This window comes from Prinia subflava, chromosome 5 (assembly GCF_021018805.1).
Source record: "Prinia subflava isolate CZ2003 ecotype Zambia chromosome 5, Cam_Psub_1.2, whole genome shotgun sequence".
In the NCBI taxonomy this organism is placed as follows: Eukaryota; Metazoa; Chordata; class Aves; order Passeriformes; family Cisticolidae; genus Prinia; species Prinia subflava.
The window spans coordinates 41,696,615-41,719,988 of record NC_086251.1 but is presented as its reverse complement, the minus strand read 5'-3'; the positions used below and the strand labels follow the sequence as shown (position 1 = coordinate 41,719,988).

The 23,374-nt window shown below is 41.0% G+C and overlaps 1 protein-coding gene across 4 annotated transcripts in view; it reads left to right on the top strand.

The window, feature by feature from the left end:
- Nucleotides 1-23,374, top strand: part of POMT2 (protein O-mannosyltransferase 2) — a 27,944-nt gene extending 4,570 nt beyond the window's left edge. The window contains exons 6-22 of one of the 4 annotated variants that reach the window (XR_010080572.1): nt 946-1,105; nt 3,647-3,753; nt 4,675-4,757; nt 5,833-5,942; nt 7,940-8,006; nt 8,797-8,869; nt 10,329-10,407; nt 11,160-11,311; nt 12,986-13,077; nt 14,166-14,242; nt 15,377-15,448; nt 15,656-15,715; nt 15,894-15,999; nt 16,997-17,137; nt 17,790-17,904; nt 18,440-18,657; nt 20,317-23,374. Coding sequence is in view for 2 of the 4 variants with exons in the window: in XM_063399063.1 (XP_063255133.1) it covers nt 946-1,105; nt 3,647-3,753; nt 4,675-4,757; nt 5,833-5,942; nt 7,940-8,006; nt 8,797-8,869; nt 10,329-10,407; nt 11,160-11,311; nt 12,986-13,077; nt 14,166-14,242; nt 15,377-15,448; nt 15,656-15,715; nt 15,894-15,999; nt 16,997-17,137; nt 17,790-17,904; nt 18,440-18,545 (1,600 nt within the window). In the remaining 2 variants the exon portion in view is untranslated. Of the gene's footprint in view, nt 1-945; nt 1,106-3,646; nt 3,754-4,674; nt 4,758-5,832; nt 5,943-7,939; nt 8,007-8,796; nt 8,870-10,328; nt 10,408-11,159; nt 11,312-12,985; nt 13,078-14,165; nt 14,243-15,376; nt 15,449-15,655; nt 15,716-15,893; nt 16,005-16,996; nt 17,138-17,789; nt 17,905-18,439 lie in introns of those variants that run through there. The other 3 variants (XM_063399064.1, XM_063399063.1, XR_010080573.1) reach the window with 3 other exon arrangements.

The window sequence follows — 23,374 nt, the reverse complement described above, 5'->3', positions numbered from 1 at the left end:
CATAAAAAGTCAAATTTCTGTGTTATATATGAGCAGTTTTTATTTCATGAAACATTCAAGAACTGATCGTTTCAATCTTAGTGTGTCTACAGTTCATGTGGCTGAAATGCAGCCTGTAGCATCATGTACAGCTATCCAAGGCCATCCTTATCTACAGCACATTCCCCAGGGAATGCAAGCACTAAATTACAGGGCAATGCTTGATGAGCTCTGTGTGCCTTGACCTGAATTTATTTTTCATATCTTAGAGCTTATGCTGTTGTCAAAGTAGTTGATATTCTGCAAATTAAAAGCCAGCTCTAGCTGTCGTGGTACTTTGCGGGTCACGGGGATTTTGTCAAGTTGAAATAAAAGCGTCAAGACATTAGGAATCATAAGGAAAATGGTTTTAAATTCTGCTGTCATTTCTTATCATCTCTCTTCTATGGTTCAGTTTTATGTCAGTTTATAATTTCTTTGCTTTTTCCTGCAGCTTTTGTTTGTGTTTTGGATAGATGTTTTCAGCTAAGGCTTTCTTGTTTTAGTTAGGGTGGCTGCTCTTTGGCTCTTCTTCCCCATGTCCCTAAATTTCTGAGAGAAGTAAGTTTGCACTTAATGGAACAAAATTCTTGTTTCTGTTCTCACAACTTCCATGTAGCTAGACTTTCTTCACATTAGTATTTTAGCTTATACCTGATGTCTGTGTTTCCATCTTTGAATGGGAGATCTAGGGTTGCTCCTGGCTTAAGTGTACCTGAAGCCTGTATCAAGGCTTCACAAGTCTGTATCTGGAAGCAGTATCCTTGCATGATTCTAAACTAAATGAAAAACTTGGTTTTCCACTTTCCTGAGAAGATGGACTGTAATTTTGTGGGGTAACTGATTGGTTATTTATTTTTGTGGTTGTGGGCTGCCCATTCATGTAGCCATCATTTTATTTACTGACTTGCTCTACTGGTCCTGCAGGCCATTTTCTGCCTCCTGGTGGTTCTGGCTGAGTCTGACTGGTGTGAGCCTTGCTGGAGCAATGGGGGTAAAATTTGTTGGCCTTTTTGTAGTCCTCTTGGTTGGCCTGAACACAGTCTATGACCTATGGGACTTGCTGGGGAACCTCAGCCTGTCACTGGTGAGTTTCAAAGGCTTTTTTTTACTTTAAGGGTTTCTTTGTTTTGTTTACTCTGTGATTCTCCTAGTCTTTGACAACCCTGCAAGTACCCAAACAGAGGTGCTCTGTCTACAGCAAGGAGAGGCATCTGATGTGGGTGATGAAAAATGTAGATTAAGGTTATAATGAAAGAAATGTTGCCAGACTTTTGAAAAAAAACAAAAACCAAACATGCTTACATTAGCAGGACGTAATAGTATACAAGCACAGCAGAAAGATTATTGCTTTTTCCTGAGAGAAACTGTTACCATTGCAGTTGGCTGAATTTTCAGTCTAAGCTAAAAATGCTCATTGGGAATGGCTTTCTAGTGGCCCAAAGCAAGATGTTGTCCAGCACTGACAAGGGGTGTGTGCTACCCGGCAGACAGGCATGGCTTGTGCACTTATTTTGCATAAAGCAACGTGAACTCAGGCTCTGCTTCGTGAGAGTAAGGGGCTGCATAGCAGGAGCAGCACCAGTCATAGAAATGCTCTGCAACCTACAGTATCCATAGCCAGTTCAGAGGATTAAGACAACAATACGTTTAGTTCTTCTAAGCCCTAAAAAATTTGCTAGTGGGTTTGAGGGTCCTGGTCTAATATATTGCATTTTGTGTTTGCGAAGTGTGAAATCTGCTATTTGGAGAAATGCCTTGATGTACCATTTGCTGTCTTGCAACCAGCAGGAAGACAAATTCTTCAGTTATATCTTTTAAAGGGCATTCAGTTCTCCTCTTTTCTCAGCCTCTCTTGAAGCTTGAAAATTTTATTTCTTTCACTTACTGTTTTTGTCTTGTTTCTGTTATAAACAGTGGGGGCAGACACAGGAGGAATAGAAAAATAGACTTTTTCTATTCCTCCTGTGTGATTTGTTTTCATTGATTAATGTGAATCAATATGGGCTGCAAAGATTCAGTGTTTCAGCTCCAGAGAAACACTTTTCTTGAGTAAAGTCAGTTAATTGCATTTGAAATAGAACAAATCCATCATGTCTAAGCTTTCTGCCAGCAGACAGCTGCACAGTGATTTCATTTGTGCTGCTGGCAACAAAGGCAGCAAACCCTTGAGTGTTAGAATATGTAAAGAAATTTACTCCAGAAGGTAGATGCTTTCTGAATAGCTATTTGGCAACCTTGGTGTTTGAGGAGAGGGGAAAAAAACCGTGAGGATTAATCTCCTGAAAGCCTGAATAATTTACCTCTGCATTTGTTAGGAAGATACTCATGATTATTTACGTGCAACTTTTTGGGACCAACTTGATTTCTAGAATTCTCAGCGTGTTGGTCCATTGTTCTGGTTTGCTCACTGCTGTCTTTCACATGCACTTCTTTTTTTTTGACTTTGCATTGAAGTCTTTAGATAAAGAAAACCACTCCATGAAAATTGAAACATATTGAAGCCTTTTTAAATAGGGAATTGGAGCTTAGTTCATGTGCCTCTCCACTGCCTATGTTTGGTTATTTACCATCAATCAGCATTTTTCTAAGTGTCCAGTGGTTATTAAGTGTTCTGCTGAAGTACTTGAACTGAACAGCTCTTTCCTTTGTTGACTTCAGTGAGTTTTGCAACGTGTTCAGCTTTTTCCATTCCTTCTGAATTAATTGGTTTGGGTACTAAGGGATGGAGAATGATTAGCTTAATGATTATATCATAGGTATCATGTAAAAAAAAAATTGGACAATAGCAAGTGCATCTACCTTCATCCACTTTGAAGTTAGTGTGAGCATTTAACAGTTTTTCTATTTAATTTTTTTCTTCTTCCACAGCTATTTATTATCCACCTTCTACTTTACATTATTTACTCTGCTACCAGCAGTGTCAGTAGGATGTGAAAATGTAGCAGCTTCTTTGGCATCTGTTTGCTAAACACATTTTCAGTTGGTTGCAAGAAAATGTTTTGCTTTCATTTTGGGACATACGAAGAACAGGTTTTGCTGCTGACTTTTCTGTAGCTTCTGGCTGAGCAGCACTAGAAGTTGCAGTGTGAGAGCATCCTTGCTAAGCCAGATGATTTCTGTAAGTGAAACATATCTAGATCCCCAAGATGTCCCAGTTACATTCACATTTGTATAGACTTACTGAGGGAACAAATTTTGATTTTCCCTCTTGCTTAGCTTTGGTAGTTACTATTTTGGAATCCATCCTTTTGCTGGGAGTTTGGGTCAAGATGTCACTGATAAACAAGTTAAGGTCCTTGCTCTCAAAGTATTTTCAATGGGGGCTGCCCAACCTCCTTTGCCAAAGTTAGGGATACCCAGCACTTTGGAACCCTAAACTCTCCTATTGCCTGTTTTTGTCTTTTTTCCTATGACCCTAAAATTTTGAGGTACCAGAGCCCCAGCTTTTGGAGATACACTGCAAGGTCTGCCTTTTACCTCTCTCTGTGCCTTTCTGAGGTAATTCTTCAGCCTGATCAGCTGCCTTGCACAGCAAGCTCCAGCTATAGGACTGCTGCTCAGGGTCTTGTGAAATAAGGAGTGAAGTTGTTCCTGCAGTGTTTGATCCAGATTGTGTTTGTTACAGGTCATGTTTGGGAAGCATTTACTGGCTCGTGTGCTCTGCCTCATCGTGCTCCCACTTGCCCTCTACATGGCTATGTTTGCTGTTCATTTTGCAGTGTTAAATAGAAGGTAAGTCACAAGGTTTTCTCCAGAAGAACTACTTGTCTTTCTTTGAATTAAAGGCTATTGGTTAGGTAGTTACTCCACCTTCAGTGTCAGAAGCACAATCACAAGCTGTGTCTTTGTTTCATTCCCTTCCCCAACTCTCTGGCCAAGCTGGCAGTGAAATTGAATTTGAGCTTGAGACTTTCTGAATTGCCAAGCAAGTAACCAAACCAAACTTTCTGTCTCATTTTTTCCTCTTCTCTTTCTGGGACCTGAAAATGTCTCAGCTCCATTCTTTGTCTTTTTGCAATTAAAAAAAAAAGTCATTGCATTCCTGAAAACAGCTGTGATTAAAAGAGTCTGAGTGTACCTGAGAGTAGGGCTTTTCCCTGAATACTTGCAACCAAGGGATGCTTTTTACAAGGAAAGAGTTAGTAAAATGGCCAAGTAATGTTTTCCGTATGCAACACTGAAAAATAAGGTGAATAAGCATTTCACTGTAGAAAAAGAATAGAAAAATAAATCGATTATTTTTCAGTTAAAGTCGACTGGTCTTACCACTAACCTCTTAGCAGAAGTAAAACTACAGGAGCCACAGAGAATGGCTTTGTTATATCTGTCCTGACAGTGGATCAGTTTATTTGTTGTAAGAACATGTCCAAAGACAGTTCTGATGCTTTGTGCAGTGCCAGCATGTACATTTTTGTGACCTCAAACCCTTACAGCTCTGGACAATTACCTGGAAGACTGCCTCTATCTTCTGTGATTCACAACATTAGAGAAGTGTGCCTCTTAAGGGAACTGCACCCACTCTCCTTTTTCTTCAGATACCTAGTCTGGTTTTATAATTTTTCTTCTGTAAAAACAACTTGGTAATGCATGATGGAAGTTTGTATGCTGTTTAGTGAGACTTCAAATTGTCATATTGTTTGCTCTCTTTTGTAGTGGTCCTGGGGATGGTTTCTTCAGTTCAGCATTTCAATCCCAGCTGATTGGGAACAATCTTCATAATGTCTCAGTTCCAGAGCGTGAGTGTCCAAATGAGCAAAGCACTCTGAATGTTTTCAGTGTACATGAGAACTTAAATAAAAAAGATGTCCCCATGACTCGGTGCAGGGCAGTGTGAATTATGCCTTCCATAGTCAAGGCCAGATCCATGCTCTTCCTCTGTACAGTTTTATGTATTGACAGAAAGAAAAAGGCTGAAAATAGCACCATGTTCAGTGCATGGTCACTAGCTGTTTCATCATATTACATCTAGAGGGAAAGATGCCATTTTGAGGGGTTTGACTTGTGTGCATGTATCTTGTTAGTCTTTGGTTCTGTATTGCTTGAGACAACAAAAAGGTGTTTTTCCTGTTTACCTTAGATTTGTAGGTATTCAGATGTGGGATTTGTTTCCAAAGTATTTGTAAATGGAAACCGTCAACTTTTGTGATACAGTGTGCCACTGCTCCAGCTTTGTTGTATTCGGAACAGATCCGAATTAGCAAAAAGAAGGCTCTGTGGTTGTTCCCTAATGCTCAGGTTGGCTAGGGACTACTAAGCCTATTAAATGGTTTAGCTTTCTGATTACTTCAGCTTTTTTCTGGCTGTTCCCTGCTTCAGAGCTGTCACTGGAGGAGCATCAGGTCTCCAAGGCTGAGTTCTCTCAATGCACTTGAATTGAGGGGCTAGGGGGGAAGATGTTTTAAGCCAGTGTATCAGCTCTACTATCCCATAGCTGAGCTTGTCTCCCTTCACTCTTGTATTGCTGGAGGGGTCAGCAGTGTTTTAATTTGACTGTATACTCTTAGGGAAAGCTATCTCAAAACTCTCATTATGAAATTACAAACAAAGGAATGCCTTACCACATCTGTTTATGTTAAAACCTTGTGGGAGAGTTTTAAGAGTTTCAGCCAAATGTTATGTAACAGTTTCACTGAATCCTTGTTAGGGATGGAAGATAGGCTTGCAATGAGCCCTGTGGAGTAATGTGTCAAACAGGAAACAAATTTCCATCAAAACAATGGAGAATGCATGCCTAATGGAGCACTGTAGACTAGCTGGGGGAGATACAGGAGAGCTGTCTTATGTCTTTTTTCCTCCTTCTTTCTTATGCAGATTTGGCATATGGGTCTGTGGTCACAATGAAGAACCTTAGGATGGCAGGGGGATACCTTCACTCCCACTGGCACCTCTATCCAGAGGGCATTGGGGCTCGCCAGCAGCAGGTTGGTGTGCTGTGCTAGTACTGCCTGTGGCTAAAACTACTGACTCACTCTTTGCATGTAGCATTAGGGGCCAAACTGGCAGGAGCTACGTGTTTACTCGGCATCTGTTGCCCTCTCAGTGCCACAGCTGTGTCCTTGGCTTGGAACTCTGATTAAAAAGGAGGCTTGATGAGAGCCTATCACACTGCACCAGAGGGGTGACTTACAGTGACAAGGCTTTGCAAGACCACTGTCCATAAACAGAGTCCAAGAGGGCTTCAGAATAGTTTTCCATAATGCAAGTTATCTCAAGGAAGGCTGTAAAACTTTGTTTAAAAAAGTACATTATCTTACAGCATTTCTGGCTGTATATTAAAAGCAAGGGAATATAACTGCTGAATATTGTTTTTACTCCAGCCACTGGCCTCTGTGACCTTACATGAATCCCTCTCCTTTGTGCATTGCTTCCTTCATCTGTCACCAAAGAGTTTGTAATGCTTTGCTCATTAAATTAGATACTGTAGGTTTGTAAGCCATATGGAAACCATCTGAACTAAGGGCATCTCATTAAATGATTAAGCAATAAGTGAAAGTAGAAATCAGAAATCATGTAACTATCTCTAATTAAGAAATACAAACATCAAGTGGATTACTTATTTTTGTCCATCATCATCAAGCTTCACAAATCTCTGCTGCTTCTGCACTTTTACCAAGATGTATTCTGCAGTTTGATTATTGGTGTCTAAAAATTGCTCTGAGATCCTTGAAAGAAAGTTGCCAGAGAAACACAAGTGTTTGGTTTTTAACTCTCTGCTGTCTCTGTGGCTAAGAGGAAGTTTTCAGAAGTGAAAACTTTGTCTCAATCTTTTTCTTCCTGCTGCTTGTCACAATCAGAATTTCTAATACTCTAGCATGACACTAATGTTTATTACAGTAGATGGAGATGTCATGCTAAACTGCCTCAAGCATAGGCAAAATTGGAGTGTAGATCATGCTTTATGACATTAAAAGCAGGGAAAGGCAATTTGGAGAGGACACTAATGGGATTTCCTTGTGGAAGGTGGGAAAGGATGGAGATTTCCCCCCTGTGCTCCCTGCCCCAGTGGTAGGACAACAGTAGGGTTCTAGGGTAGTTTCAGGGCTCTGGAGAGGGGAAGGGAATTTAGAACTTGGAGGAGATTTAGAAAGGAAAAAGTGATCTCTCTGCTTCCACTTTCCCCTCCTCTCCTGATGGCTTGACCTCAAGGTATGAGGTTGTACCTCCAGCTCGCCCTTTTTCCCCATCATCAGACACTCCGTGTTCTCTCACCCGCCCACTGGGCCATCCGCTCCCACCTAAGAGAGGGGCACAGGTAGCACTCTGGGCTGGGCTCCCACAGGGCAGGGCTTGCTGCTCTGTAAGAGCAGGGTGGGTGAAGGGAGTACAGTTCCACGTGCTGTGGGGAGCAGCAGCCTGGAATGAGATGGTCTTTGTGCCCATGTAGCAGTAGATGCAGTTACTCTGTGTGAGGCTGAGCAGGCTGGCAAGGGTTAGCTGTGTAGCATGTGTGGCTGTAATGGGTGATCCCTGAATCCTCACCGTATCTGGATCTTTTGGCAGATATGGTTGTCATAACCAGCCATTTGTCACAAATCTCTACTGTAAAGCCAGTACTGCTTCTGTCTCCTGGTTCGGATAGTGGTCAGTGATTATTCAAGAGTTCTGGTTTGGATATCCTGTTGTTGTAGAAGGAGCCTCTGAAACAGGGTGAGAGGAGGTCAGGCTGTGTTTGGAGGCTGTTGATGCATGTGAACTGCCATCAGGTGTGGTGCTTCTGAGTATGGGCTGTACACTGGCTGAGAGGTGTCATCTGGGTTAAAGAGTGGCCCATAACTGGTTTCCTAGGGGGCACTGTCATGAAGGTGATCCCAGGATTTCTGTGTGGTTGGTGCATTCATTTGGGGCTTTGATTTGCTGGTGAATGTGTGACTGCTATCAACAGTTTTGTTAGGTAAAATAATTAATCCTGTCATTTCAGGTCACTGCCTACTTACATAAAGATTTGAATAACCTGTGGATCATAAAGAAGCATGATTCAGATACAGGTAACAAATACCAGTAAAGTGCCTTTGTAACTGCTGCTTCTGTTTTTCACATAAATATTCTGAGTTCTTTCCAGGGCAGAGTATCTTTCATGGATATAAGGGGGAGAGCAGGAAGAAGAAGGGGAAGCTGTCTCCATCTTGATTTATGTTGTGTGTATGTCCACTGTGTTTTTGGTTTTTGGTAAATAAGCTTTTCTTAGCTGAAGGTTGCATTGACAGTTTTTCAGCTGTGTAGGGCTGCAAATAACAGCAGAGAGGAAATTTGTCTGAACTGAGTTAATATTTTTGTAATCTGTTATTGTGGCTAAGAGTCATGGGAAAGCTGGGCCCTGTTAGAGTCTGCTGCATTGTCTTTCACAGATTTTTGTGGATGATTGCTTGGGAGAAGATAAGAGTACTGAATGTGATATTTATGGTTTGCACAGAAAGCTGTTGGTTTAGATTATGTAGTGTAGGTAACTGAGGCATGCTTGGTCTGGCAGTTTCCTTGTTTTTTTTACCTGCTGCATGTGTTTATAAAAATTAACAAGAATTATCTAAATAGCAGAAAATGTAAATAACGTAGATATGTAAGAAAAATTATAATCAGTGTTGCAAATGTCATTTATATTTCACATTCTTTGGAGTAGCTCTCAGGGCTAGAGTCTAGAACAATGTTTTACACAAGGCTTAGAGTTGCACAACTTTGTTTGCTTTATTAACTGCTTGAGGCATGAGCATCAGCAAGAAACTTTCTAAGACCCTGGTAAATTTGTCAGTGCATTGATATGGTTGGATTGTCTTCCTTCAGCAGATCTGTCTGACCCCTCAAGCCCTGTGGAGTTTGTGAGGCATGGAGATATTATTCGTCTGGAACATAAAGAGTAAGGATGATTTCTGGGATTCAAAGAGATTGTGTGATTGAATAGAATTGGTGGGAGACTGTGCTTAGACCAGCACAAGCAGGCTGTGTGACAGAGGTATATCTGTATATCTGTATATCTAAATTTCTGGTGTGAACTTTGTAGAGTTTCTCTTCTATGGTTTATATTTTGAAAAGTGTCTATTAAATGAGAAACTTTTAACAGAACACCACTTTATTAGAACCACCTACCTAAGCAGCAGGGAGATTTGTTCATTTATGTGAGATGCAATAATCAGGGTAATTCTTCCAGAGAAGCAATTTCAAAACCCTTTTTCTGTTGCCTGTCTCCATGCTGAATTTTCTAGACAAATAGAATACAGTTTTTTTGTCAGTGTACTGCAGATATCCTGTTCCTGTGCTCATAGGCAGTATCCACATGCTGAAGTTCTCAACAGTACTGAGATCATAGCAGTTAAACACTTTGAATGCAAATGGAAGCCGATCCCTTCCCTTTCTGCAGGGAATACCTAAGGGAAAGCAGGGGATCCATAGTGACTTGATATTTAGTCTTTGTCTAGTCTAATGTCACTGTGCCAAAATGCTCTGTGCTTTCACAGCTTTGATTTCTTCACACAATCTCTAAACTCATGAGCCAGGAAATAATGTTGTGTGGTATTCAGTATGGCGTATGCACAAATCATTGCTTAGGTTTCTGAAATGATTATAAGAATTATTTTTTTAAATTTGGGATTTGGGAGTTTACTATCAAATATATGGTAATGGGGATGATAAACTCTTGATTAGGCAAAACGGGTTAGGTCCTGATGAGGTCTGTGGCTTGGGAGGGATCCGGCCTGTGGCGCATCCCACGGGACAGCGGTGTCCGTGCGGTGCGGCCGGGCGGCAGCAGCGCCCTGGGAGCTGTCCCAGTGCCTTTGGCAAGGACTAATGGCTGTGGCCAGGTTTCTCTGGTTGCCTCAGTTGGCAAACCCAGCCAGGGTGGAAGGCTCTTTTTCTGCACTGTGCTGGTGCTGAGTGGTGGCCACTGATTTCCCCCTAAATGGTACAATCTTTCCCCACAAAAGCAAAACTGATAATCACAAAAGATCAGGATCTTGCTTTGCTTCTTACAAGACAGGTCTCTTTGTCACACTTTTACTGTTAATTAAAAAAAAATAAAAACAGAGCAAACCAAAACAAATCTCCTTTCCTTTTAGAGGTGGTGGATTGTAGTTTGAGGGTTGGATTTATTCATGCTGTCCTCCTTTCCTGACACTGCCGAGTATGGCATAAGCTCAGTCACATGCTGGGACGTGACAGTTTCATTCCACGTCCCCCATCCCATTAAGGCTGCATCCTGCTGTGCCCTCAGCTGGAATTCAATGGTTGGAGTACTAGCAGATCTCTGCATGGCTCAAACCAATGTTTTTATCACAAATTGACAAGGTTAAAAGGTTTGACTTTTAATTTCATTTCAGAACTTCTAGAAATCTGCACAGTCACCAGCATGAGGCTCCCCTGACAAGGAAGCATTTTCAGGTCACTGGCTATGGAATAGTAAGTGAAGGCAAGATAAAATAAAAGCTTCTTCTTTTGGGAAGAGTTCGTATCATGCCAAGGGAATTTATTGTTGCTTTTTTTGGTTTGTTAGCCAGGATGATGGATGGACATCTGCCATCCTCAAGGAAAAAATTGATGTATGAAATGCCTTATCTCATATTTAAGGTCTATTTAATATGAACACAGATAAAAAAATAATTCAAACTTTTACTGTCAGTCTGGCAGCATTCAACTCCAGAAATGACAAACTGAACAACCTTGAAGTTGCTCTGACAAGTATTATTTTATGTATTTGGCCTTGTCACATAGACAATTGTGTTTTTTGACAGAGTGATGACAGAATTTTGAATCACAAAGTTGAAATATGCTTTGAGGGCTAAATTTCTAAATGTAAAGATCTGTCGCCTAAACCCCTTTTGTGAAGCAGCCAAGTTACCTCTGTTTATGCTCCAACTCTGAGCTACAGTCAAGAATGAATTGAAAGCAAACCAAATTAAGGTTAGCAAGATTGAGATATATTTGCAAGTGGTTGCTTATGTCTAGAGTGATGCCTTCCTGTTGGGGAATCTCTTCTGTGAAGTGTGAGTGAGGTTGGTCTGGACTAGTTTTTTTAGCTTTGCACACACTGGAGTTTCAGAATTTCCTATTTGCAGTGTATCAGTTCTGTGTGTCTTCTAGTTTGGGCATTCTTTAGTTTCTTCTTTCTGTTTTTGTAATATTTTTTCTCTGATGGTGTGTTTGCATGGCAGAATGGAACAGGAGACTCCAATGACTTCTGGAGGATTGAAGTGGTAGGCAGAAAGAGTGGGAAGCTCATCAAAGTCCTGCGGAGTCAGGTCCGGCTGACCCATGTGGCCACAGGGTGTATATTGGGATCTTCTGGAAAGACTCTGCCAAAATGGTGAATAGTTTTTAATCCCCATCCACCCCTGCAGGGCCTTGAGCTGACAGGTTCCTTTACTCAGTGGTACTTTTAGACTAAGCAGTAACTACATTTCTTCAATTTCTTTAAAAGAGTAAAAATGTAACTAGCAGGTACTAGAAATACGATCAGAGGGAGAGATCTGGGTTAGGATTATGCAGTGTGTTTCAGTGAAGGCATACGGCTCTGAAAAATAATATCCCTTACTAAGAGATCCAAGAGTGGCATGGACATAGATCTTGTCATCTGGTAAGGCCAGGAAGGGATGACAAACGTGTTATTTAACGTGTTATTTATTCTTGGGGTTTGTAAAAATCACTGGAAACTGGGGCAGTTCATGCTGTTCTGTACCACAATCTTCAAAATTGCTTTCTATTGGTATTAATTTACCTTGTGATCAGAGACCTTTGCCATTTTTGCACACAGCATCTGAAGCGAGGCAGCAGTTACAAGCTGCTGTTAGCAGGGGTCAGGATTTCATATGTGCTTGATTTGTACATCTTCATCATTCAAATGAGGTGTGTGCAGAGACATCCAGGCTGATGCCAAGCAAGCTGCCCTGTCTGTAAAGCTGCACCATGTGGGATGCTGACGTGGATCCTGAGGCAGAGGCTGTGCACTCATGTTGCTGCTGTTTCCAGAGCTGCCTCCCTTTCTGCTGCTCTGGGTTTCCCTTCACTCTGTTGTGGTACAACCATATTCCAAGGAATCCTGTGGATGCTGAATTATAGAGCTGGCAGGTACCTCTGGTAACTGCCTGGCCAGGAGTGCAAATGCCACTTAAGAGTCACCATAAAAGTGGGCTCATGGGTACATAATGTGTTCAGTTAAAAAAAAAGCCAATCTCCATCAAGAGCATTTAAAAAACATTGTGAATTGTTGTTTTTTTTTTCTCACTAACAATTTACTATGTGAATGGAAGTTATTGCCACAAAATATTGATGACAGAAACAGCTGAGTGAAAATAATACTTGTTAACTGCAAATAAAGATGGTTAGAGTACATTGGATTTTTAATATTATTTTTATTTAGGGGTAGTAATCACTGTCCTTCAGATAATTTAATGGTAATTATTTAATGGAATACTTAATTAGTGAAATTTGCTAAGTGGGGATTGATAGAAAATTCAGTATTAATGTCATATTACTGCCAGATTTGATACACTTTCTCCCAAAATCTTTCATATTACCTGCTAGACATAGGGTGACAAACTAAAGAACAGTTATCAGAATCCTCTAAGGTAATTGTTTTGTTTCTGTAATACAGTTCTTGTAGATATGGAATGACTTAAATTGGTGGTGATTTTCTTTGGAGGGACTATAAGGGTTGAATTGGGAGAAGTTTCTAGTTGGCAAGGTGCGTAATTTTCAAAAATCCCACATATCCACCTAGGGCTTTTTAGGCGAGAAAGTGCGAAATTCACTAATTAAATTAACTTAACTAAATTAACTTAATTAAATTAACTATTCTGTAGAATTGATGTCAGCTGCCTTGCAGATATGTTTTGGTTTCTACATGGTTCTTATAGCGTATAAGAATGCAACTGCTGAAGCATTACGGAGAAGTATAAAGCTAAATGGGGAAAAACTAAACATGAAATGGAAATATTGAGTGTTCCTGTGGGGTGGTGGTGAACTGTTTGCTGATCCTCAGGGGCTGGGAACAAGTAGAAGTCACCTGCACACCATACCTGAAGGAGACACCCAATTCCCTCTGGAACTTTGAAGATCATATTAACCCTAAATGTAAGTAATTGATTTCCTTTTCATTTGGGATTGCATCTCGGCTTGCTGTTAAAGGAAGGGATGAGCTATCACATAGCTCATTGGCAGTCTGGATTTGAAATGTGTGTGTTCTTTCCAGCTTAAGTGCAAACTTGCTGAACTTGAGTATGTGCAGGGATGCAGAGCCCTTTTCTGTTTCACTGTTTGTACTGGAAGCTGGTGATAATGCTTGAAGTGTAGTGGAAGTATAAAGACTTCTTAAAGGATTTTGAGATTTTAATGTGTTACAAAAGTGTAAGCACTCCAGTACAGGCTGTTATTTCTAAGGTTGTTTAATTGAGAATTGTGATTGATATGAGTATGTCATATATATTTCAATGATTTTTAAAAAAAGCTTGGATCCAGTCTGTTCTGGTGTATTTTCTTCCTTCTCCTACTGGGGGTGTGCTAAATTATGACTTTGCAGCACCGTCAAGAAATAAATAGTGTGTGACAGAGATCTAAGTTTGCCAGTAATGACAGGTGGGCCTTGCAGCCTCATCCAGGGGTTATGGATGTTTCACAGGCTCGTCTGGCTCGAGTTGTTCAATACAATTTTTATCCCATGAATTCCAGGTGACTGGGCTGAGTTCTGAGTTATTAAAACACCTACTCTTCTTCCTCCTATGAGAACAACTGTATGCAAACCAAAAGAGACAAATCCTGGGCTGTTGACTTGGTAGAATTTCCTCTTCTGTTGTAATGCATTTTACATTTCCATACTTATGGCTTTACAGATAAACAACAACCTATGAAGAGTGTGTCTCTGATTTCAGCCAGAAATACAGATCTGTTTATTTCATAGACTTTTATATATTTCTATTGCTCCTGGAAATAAAGGAGGAAATTTAGAAGTACAACAGTTGTAAAGTTCACTCTGGGATACTTCTGACTGGAAGCCACTGTGTTTAGAGTATGAATGAATTGCATAGAGAATTAAAAGAGGTCCTGGAAGCAGATTTGTTGTAGGAGGATAGAATTCAGTTTATTGTGAAAAAGCAAATAAAAGTAAACCGTACAAACTTCCAATCTATTTTTCTCTTTTTTTTTTTCTTTTTCTTTTTTTGAAGTGCCCAATATCAGCCTGGATGTTTTGAAGCCTTCTTTTGCAGAAATTCTGCTAGAATCCCACATGGTTATGATCCGGGTAGGATACCATTGATTCCAGATTTTAATTTTATTCCTCCTCTCTCCTGCATTCAAAAAGAAATAGCACTTTCTGAGAGATCTAGGTGATGGCTGTAAGCTAGGGCAGAATTTGCATGCCCAAGCAACCTACTTGAATTTATACTTAGAAAAAAGGATGGTCTTGGAGCTAAATCTTCCAAGTCCAAGTTTAGAAGCCTTGGGCTTAATGCCTGGCTCTGCTGTTGGTGTGATCTAGCTACAGCCTAGTTATTTAATGTTTTCCCTACCTTCCTGTAAGGCTAGAGAGGGCAATTAGTATTTGTGAGGCAGGAGGATATTACTGTGGTCAAAATCAGGAAAATCAGCTAAACAGACACTTAAAAAACCAGTAAGTGTTTGAATCGAAAACGGAAAATTTCTGATTTTTTTTCAAGTTCATCAAGGAGCTGTGATTGTTGGTTTCCTTTTTATCTCTGAATGTATATATTTTTTAAAAGAGCAGATTTAATATTTGCAAGGTGGACTGCTGTTGCAGTCTTTTTCTGTGATTGTTCTTTGTACTCTTGGCCACAGCCCTTCTGCTTCCAGCTCCTCAATCTTTCTTCTGAAGAATGAAAAGTTAATATTTTGAGAGAGGAGTCTAGGATTTTCTTTGCTACTGTTTGTGAAGCTCTTCAAGAGAAAAAAGTAGTCAAGCACATTATTGTTAGTACTTGTAAAGTGTTTTTGTAAAGCGTTTCCATGGCAATTATTGATAATGCTGTCTCAGGTAAGGAAGCACCTGCACGAGTTTCCATGGAAATAATCTTTGAGGCTTTTTTTTGTAGTGGAGGAAAACCTGTCACAGTAGTCTCTTAATGAAAAGAGGTCCTGCTTATGTAACATGTATCCTCAGTGACAGAAAAGCTGAAGAAGGAAAATGAGAGAATACTGCCTCTTTTGCTACCCAAAAAGCATTTTTACTTGCACAGTAGTATTGAAACATTCATAGTCCAAATTGTGACCATTGTGGAAGATGGTGTGTTTATGTAGCTCAAAAAAGACCCTTCACTCAGGAAGGGCATTGATGTGTGTTTGTGTACACAGACATTTCTGGGCAGACATTGCAGCATAACTGCCTGCTCATTTAAATTTTATGTTGATTTATCTGTAGGGAAACAGCGGCCTCAAACCAAAGGACAATGAAGTTACATCCAAACCTTGGCACTGGCCCATCAACTACCAGGTATATTGATCAATCCATATTCCTTTCTAGTTCCAAGTGCTTTTGCAGTGCCTTTTGAAGAGCACTACCCTGTAAATGCATTGAAGATGCTGTCAGCTTTCTTTTGTAGCACCTGAGATGCATGGATGGGAATTTGTCTTAGGCACTGCAAAATACAAACTGGACTGATGAATATCTGTTCTTCTCCCTTCTGATCTCTTTCCTCAGGGCCTGCGTTTTTCTGGTGTCAATGAGACAGATTATCGGGTTTATTTGCTTGGAAACCCGGTAAGTTGGAGTGAGAGGTTCCAAACCAATGTCTTTAGCAAATTTTTGCTTAATCTTGCTTCTGCCAGTTCTTTTTCTTCTCCTTTTGGACTGTCTCTTTTATTGGACTCTTAATGTTTGCATGTCACATGCACACGTCCAGCATAAGGTCCCAAATCTTTCTTTTTCTCTTGTGTAGGTGATTTGGTGGCTAAATCTGGTCACTATTGGGTTATATCTTCTGATAACAGTTTGCACTGCAGTGGCACTGAAGAGAGGTGTCCAGCTGACATCTGAACTCAAAGGTGAGGTCAGTCTTCCTTTTCATAAATGTCTTTTGCAGGAACCTTAAAAGTGTGTGGATGGCAGGACTCCCTGTGTCAAGAGTGGGAAACCACTGAGCTTGGATTATCAAGTGTCCACGGGGAAAAGAGTGGGAACTTCCTTGCTGTAGTTTAATAGTGAACACCACAGATCTTCTACAAAAACAGTGCACAGCTGCCTCCATTGGCTGCAAGGGATACAGACCAATTAATCAGTGTCCTGCTATCAAGCTCTGCATGTGCTCTGTGCTCGGTAGTTTGTACAGTGTGTTTTAAGACAAGAAATGTTTTCTGATATTTATGCAAAGCAAATGACAAATGCAAGAGATAAAATGATCCTTTATTATGTCCACTGCCAAGGTTTTGGAGCTTTTCACAAGCTCCAAATGAGTCATACTTTCAGCATTCCTCTTCACATCAACGGTTGCTTCATTTTGTAGATCTCCTTATGGGAAGTCAGTTCTAAGATGTGATGGGAAACTACTCAATTATACAATAGGTTATTGGCTAAGCTGTATACAGACACCAGAGCTCTCAGTCCTTTCCTCAGGCTCTGAAAGCTAGGCACCACTTCTTTCCAGGAAGGGCTGGCAAAGTGATGATCTGGATGGCTCTCACTGCAGAGACAATGAAAATTGTCAGAAACCAGAATCTCATGATTAATCTGATGCACATCCAGAGAAACTGCACATTTGGTCTTAACATAGAGCATGGTCAACCTCCTGCCATGCCTTGAGGCTTAGGTCTTTGTATATCTTTTCTGACAGCTGTTCTCCTGAAGAGTGCTTGTGTGTTTATAAAGAATGCAGCTAGGATGTTGCAGAGGCTTGAAGAAGACCAATACATGACTTGAATTCCAGACCAATACATGACTTCCTGCAAAGATTATTCCGGTTGAGTTTACTTAGTGTGTTAAGGTTTGCAAATAGGAACTCTAGCTGAGTTTTTCTCTGCTGGACTCTGTTTATTTGTGTTCCAGAACTGTCCAGAGTTGTGCTACGTGCTGGAGGGCAGATCACACTGGGCTGGCTCCTTCATTACCTCCCTTTTTTTATGATGGGACGAGTTCTCTACTTCCACCACTACTTTCCTGCCATGCTTTTTTCCAGCATGCTGACAGGTAAATACTAGAGTCTTGGAGAAGACAGAGTAGGGAAAAAGGTGATATTCTGTTACATTGAATGTTTTTCAGCCTAAAAAGTTAAATATTTTTATAGGCTTTGTTTGCTTGTGAAAGTGCTTGAAAGCATTGACTTACTCAAAGTGTTTCTCATAAAGCAGCTTGTAGGGCCAATTTTTTGTTAGTCTGTTTGGTTTTGGTTTTTTGGTGGTGGTTGATTGGCTGGTTGGTTGGTTGTTTTTTTTTTTGTTGTCAGCCTGAAGAGGGAGTCATGTCTAGTGCTTAGGGCATTTAAATTTAGAGCTATTTCACTGTTCTTATATATTCTTATATATAAGTTACTTCCTTCTTGGTTTACTGCCAACACTTTTCTGTCATGTCTGTTTATAATTTGGCCTTGGTGGTTTTTCCTGTGATTTTATACCAACTTCATTAGCATCTGAGGCCCAGATCTCTTTTGCATTTATTCAAATGGAAAGGTAGGACAAAAAGAACCTTTGCTGATACAAAACAATCTCTATGGTTCTGAAGGTTACCAAAGTAAATGAGTTTAAAAATTGACATAGTCTTTTGGTGTTAACAGAGTTAAATCAGCCTAGTTTGTGAACATAGCAGCTCTGTTCTTCTGACTTATACCTCTTCCTTCTCCTAGGAATCACCTGGGATGCACTACTGAAGTTCTGTGCTGGGTTCTTGTCACCCAGCACTACAGCTAGAAAAGTATATGGAGGTGGATTCCTAGCACTGGTTCTGCTCATCCTGTACAGGTGAGTGCTAAAACCTGAACTTTTTATGAACGGAATGTGTGATGGCTGTCATCTCAATAGAAACTTTGCTGCCTGTTAATTATCCTTAGCCTTTGTTCCTTTTTCTCTGCTGAATTTGTTAGATATCCTCAAGCCCAGTCTTAAACCTTTAAACTTGATTAGATTCAGCATCTGTGTCCCAGTAATGTATCATAGAAGATCTTTCCATTGCAGGGAATCTTTCTTTTGTTGCAGCACACAGTGTAAAACACTCTGTGCTCCTCAAATTTTTTGCTGTTCAGTGGTTCTAATCCCAGTGATGGTGACATATTCCTCAAATACAGGCAAATTTTTCATTATTGTAGGTTTTATCAGATTCTAAGAGAAAATACCATGTGTGGTAAAACTGTGTGCTCTGTATTTATTTGGTTCGGCAGGGGTTAGAAGGTTCCCAGTAGAGCTTAGAGCAGCCCAAGGACAAAGGTCCCATAGGCTGTGAACTTCTTGAGACAGGAAACTGTGCTGTGTTTGATGGGCATTTGGTTTCTTTCCACAGCTTCTACCTCTTCCATCCGCTGTGCTACGGGATGATAGGACCCATGGCCTCCAACCCGAGCAGCCCCATGGCAGGGCTCCGCTGGATGGACTCCTGGGAGTTCTAGAGCAAGGGAAGCCTGGGGACAGCGGGTCAGGAACATGAGATCTGCTGCCCGTCAGGCTGATTCTGGTGCTTTGAAGACGTGGCTATAAAACGCCCTCTCTGGAGAACTCAGGGTATAGTAACCCTGTTGTTTGCCATTTGTTTGCACTGCCTGCATTGGAAGATGCAGAGGATGAGAAGGTCCCCTTAAATGAAAAGATTCATGTCCTGAATCCTTAGGTTATATTAATGGACAGCTGGCTGCCTGAATGCAAATTCCTTGAAGCAGTATATGTCAGTCAAACAGCAGTGGCATTCCAGCAGCCAGACCAGTACAAGCTGGAATCTGGCTGTACACTCTGTGTGTCTTCCTGCTTGTAATCTAAGCAACACTAAAGTTTGAAGCACTATAGGACTTCTATCATGATTAACAACCTTTCTTATGGTGAGGTTTTTGAAAGCTTACTGTAAGTATCTGGGGACCTTCATTCTACCTGCCTTGGCTCTCTGAAGGTTTTTTTGTTCTGACCCTGGATTTTTAAAACTTGACAGAAAGGGTCTGTCTGAAATCTGCTGAGCCGTTGTGCCTTGCCTGTCTCCCAGGCCCTCTGCAGAAGTGGAAATTGTTTATTCCTATATACTGCCTTGCTTTCTGGTCACCTTTAATTGTTTATACAACTCATCTAGCAGGCCTGTTTTCAGGGCCAGACTGTTCCAGCTCAGCTCTTTGTAGCTTCTTTCAGTTCTGTCTGAAAGTGCCAAGGACATTACAGTAGAAATGGCAGGTGATTTATGTTCAGCCCCAGTATGCTGTGGAGACCAGCATGGGGATGTACTAGAGACTGTAATGATAGCTTGGAAATCTTACAGACAGCTGTCATTCAGCTTTTGTTCCCAGCTCTTTCAGTGCCAGTGCCTGTGCTTTGAGGGGAAGGCTTCATCTCAATGCATGTGGCATCTGCAAAGCTGGCTGCTGGTGCCAAAGTATCTGCTCAGTGTTCCCATATTGAACAAGTTCCTTCTCTAGACTGCTGAACATCAAATTACAAGGAAATGTGAGGCCAGGCAAAAATTCTTTGTCTGTGAAGTGTCAAGAACCACTGTATGTTGAATCCACCCCTTCCAAGGAAGTGGAGTTTAGTTTATCAGGTACCTTCATACTGTGTTAGGTCTATTTTTGTCTCTGTTCCTTTTATTCCATTTCCTATTCTTCATCCAGTGTCGATTTCTTGTCACAGTTCAAGTTGCTACCTGGTAGCATCCAACGTGAATGATCACAACTGTGTTCCTATATCAAGAAGTAATATTTGAAAAATTCTTTTGTGTATGTTTCAGTGAACTCATTTCAGAGTTCTTGCTTTGCTTCACAGCCTTGCATCAAAATTACAGGTAGAGAGAGTAGCTGGTGGGTGTGTCTGCCTTTAAACGTGGACTGTGTATTTATTTCTCTTAACAAATCTTGGATTCCAATACATTTCCTACCACACAGAAGGGCTGCATTAGCATAGTTGTTCTGTGGAGGGGACTAAACTCCAGTCAGCCTTGCTTTGGTTCCTTTTTAGTAGAGATCCATAGCATTGTTCAGTAGGGCAGCTGCTTGCTTTGTAAGGCTCTGGCTTGGTATGTCACATATCTCCAGAAACTGACTCCTGCAGATACGAGCTCAGATGGGATGGACCTCTGCTTTTGATTCTAAAGGTTTTGAGTTGATCATATGCTGCTTATACATGGTGGGAAGTCACTGCAATAATTAGCTGCTGGGTTTGATGATTCTTTTCCACTTTTTATTGCAGGAAGTGCTCCTACCTGCACGAGCCAGGGGTTCACAGAGGTTTGTACAGGCAAGAAGGATGTGGGGAAAGGCTGCAAACTTCTTCAGAACCTGCCAGATCAGACAGCAGCAGCAAATTGTTAACTGCTGGCAATGTGGAAGGCAGACAGTGCAGTGCTGCCTTGTAACAATGTGATCCAGCATCTTCTACTCTCAGTGAGATTGGTGTAATACATTGCTGCTCTCAGTATGAGCTTTCCCTAAGGTAGTCCCATTGCCATGGGGAGGATTTGCCAGAAGAGCTGGCAAAAGCCATGATATAAAGCACATACTATTATACACTTCCCCTTAGCACTAACAGCAAAGAAATGTAAGAAACATGCGAGTGTTTTGGAATTACTGTTTCTAACACCCTTTATTCATTATATTAAACTTGGGAATGCAAAAGTTGAGTCAGGAACCCTAGTTTCTTCAGTTACTATGAAGGGGTCAATTTTGTAGGAGTTGCCTGAGGAAGATGGACCAGTCTGTCCCTTGGCTAGGATCCCTCCATCCTTTATTACTAATAATCTTGTGGATGTGGATTGGCAGCTGAGTGCTGAAGGTGGCAAATTTAATGCTCCCATCCCACCTTCCTATGCACAACTCCAGTTTCTGTTTCAACACATACAAAAGATTTGTTTTTCTTTAGGACTGTCACTTCAGAAATTCTCCTGACAGCATTTGATTGACATTGAGACTATTTCTTAGGTCTTGTGTGCTGGTAAGGGGGTGAAGGCATACAGTGAAAAAAGAATCTAGCTATTCCACAAGAGGGAGCAACTTCCAGCAGAATTTTTATTTTTGATCCAGAGTTAAAAGGATTGAAAGGTCTACACTGAAGACTTGAGGGCAGACATTTCCTCTGCACTCTCTGGACTCCAAGGGTTGGGTTTTCAAGTAAGTGTACATTGATGTAGCTCTGTCTTCTTTTAGGAGAAAAATACTGAAAAAATAATCCAGTTAGAATTTGATCTTCAGTATTTGCTTCTTAAAAATAAAACCTGTCAGCCCATTGCTGAAACATAATAGTAACTGATATTTTGTGAGGTCAATAAAATACAATAATTTGGATTCCCTTCCTGACTCTGTTTTGAAATACCTGAGTGGTACAGATGTGAGGCAATGGGTGCAAGGCACTCTTTGCTTTTGGGACAAAATTTGGGCTGCTTTAGTTCATTTTTTCCAGTTGTGCTTGTGGAATGAGTTCAGGTTCTTTTTAAGAACTGCTCATTAGTCGTCTTCTCCAGTCATGTAGAAAATAGCTAACGGTGCTTTCTGAGGCCAGAAGGTGCTGTTCTCTGAGCAGCTGCTCTCTTTGAACCTTGCTTGACAGGGCTCCTTTTATCACTGACAAAGTATTTAATCAAACTGTATCCATGGATTCAAATCACAAAAAGCTGCAGGCTGCCACGTTCCCTGATTCAAATTCTTTTTTGTGTGTAAACTCTATTTTCAACTCTTTAGTCTCTGAAGGATAGATAGAGGGCCTTTAGGCTCATCTAGCTTTATCCTAGGCAATCCATCCATCTTAAAAGGTTTCTGCTAACAGGCGCTTCAGGACATCGATACGCACACATCTATTCCAGCAGCAGGGACTGGCCTATTTCCAGGAACTGGACCACGCATGCTATGAGACACAGATCTGACTGTGAGGAGGATTTGAATGGACATTTCTGTGCCAAGGTTGCCCTTGGTCCAGGTGGAGGACCTTGTGTCATCACTGTTTGCCACCATTGTTTGCAGCCCTGGTAGCTACCACCACTTTTCAGTCTGTACAGGGTTTTCTTTTTGCATCTTGATTGGAAAGGCTGATTGATGCACAAAGGACATTGACAGAATATACTGTTTTATATCTTCCTTCTTCCTTCTGGTTGTTGAAAAATGCCCAAAGTACAGGACATGTCTTTGCTTCCCCTAATTATTGGGGTATGCATCCATTTCATACAGGTGCCTGAACAGGACATCTTGTAGTAGCCTGAGTGAAGGAATACCTGTCACTGTGGTCTGAGAGCAAAACCAGAACCTTGTTATGGAAAGGTAAACAAATGTGTTGATAGTTCCCTCCTGTCCCTCCTGAATTCTTCAGAGAATTGTTTTTAAGGGACTTGAGAGCAAACCAACTGTTAATGTGGGAGCACAAGGCATTTACCTGAAATCCTCCATTGCCACGCTTAGCAGCTTCCCTTCTGTGCTGTGAGTGAGTAACGCTCTGGGTTGGCACTCTGTGCACAAGCACTGTTTCCTCCTCTCAGGGTCCTGCTGGCAATGTGAAAACCTCCTTAGCAGTGCCCTGTGTCTCTGCCAGCTGGGGAATGTAGGTAAGATTTTTTTTTTCTCCCCCTTTACAGCAAGTGACCCCATGGCCCCACACATGGGGAAATGTGTCATGAACGCAAAAATGTGTGGACTGTTAGAACAACATAAGGCTCTTCCCTGCTGGGAAAGGAAGGCTGAGGATTAAAAACACCACCTCCGTAGCATACTTTCTTTGGGGCAGAGCTGTTGGCTGCAAGCAATCAGGACTGAAAATTCTCTGTCTTCTGTAAAGTACTAAGACCTTGGTTGTGTGGTTGGTTGCGAGTTGCTTCACTTTGTAAACATTTTTACGCTCTTTACTTGAATGTCAAGGGCTATGGTTATAACAAATAATATCTGAGGCAATCACATGTTAGCATAGATACCACTCCTGCTGAATTTTTAATTGATTCTAAAACTTTGCCAAGTGAGCTTACTGTGTTTTACAAGAGATATGCTTTAGAGCCATCCTTGAAGAGCTTGCCGCTGGCTAAGCAAGAGTTTGCAGCAACAGAGGGAGGGATTCTTTGGTAATTCTGAACCTTTCTTACTAATGCCGGGGGGTGTGTGTGTGTCTGTCTGTGAAACTGAATTCTTTTAACTACGGTGCAATTACTGTACCATATGGTGTGGATGGGAGAATGTTCCCTTGAGCTGTAAATGTGTTTTGTACAGGTGATAATAGAAAATGAGGTAGAATTTGGAATTTAATTTTGTAATAAATATCCCTTCTTTGAAGCAAT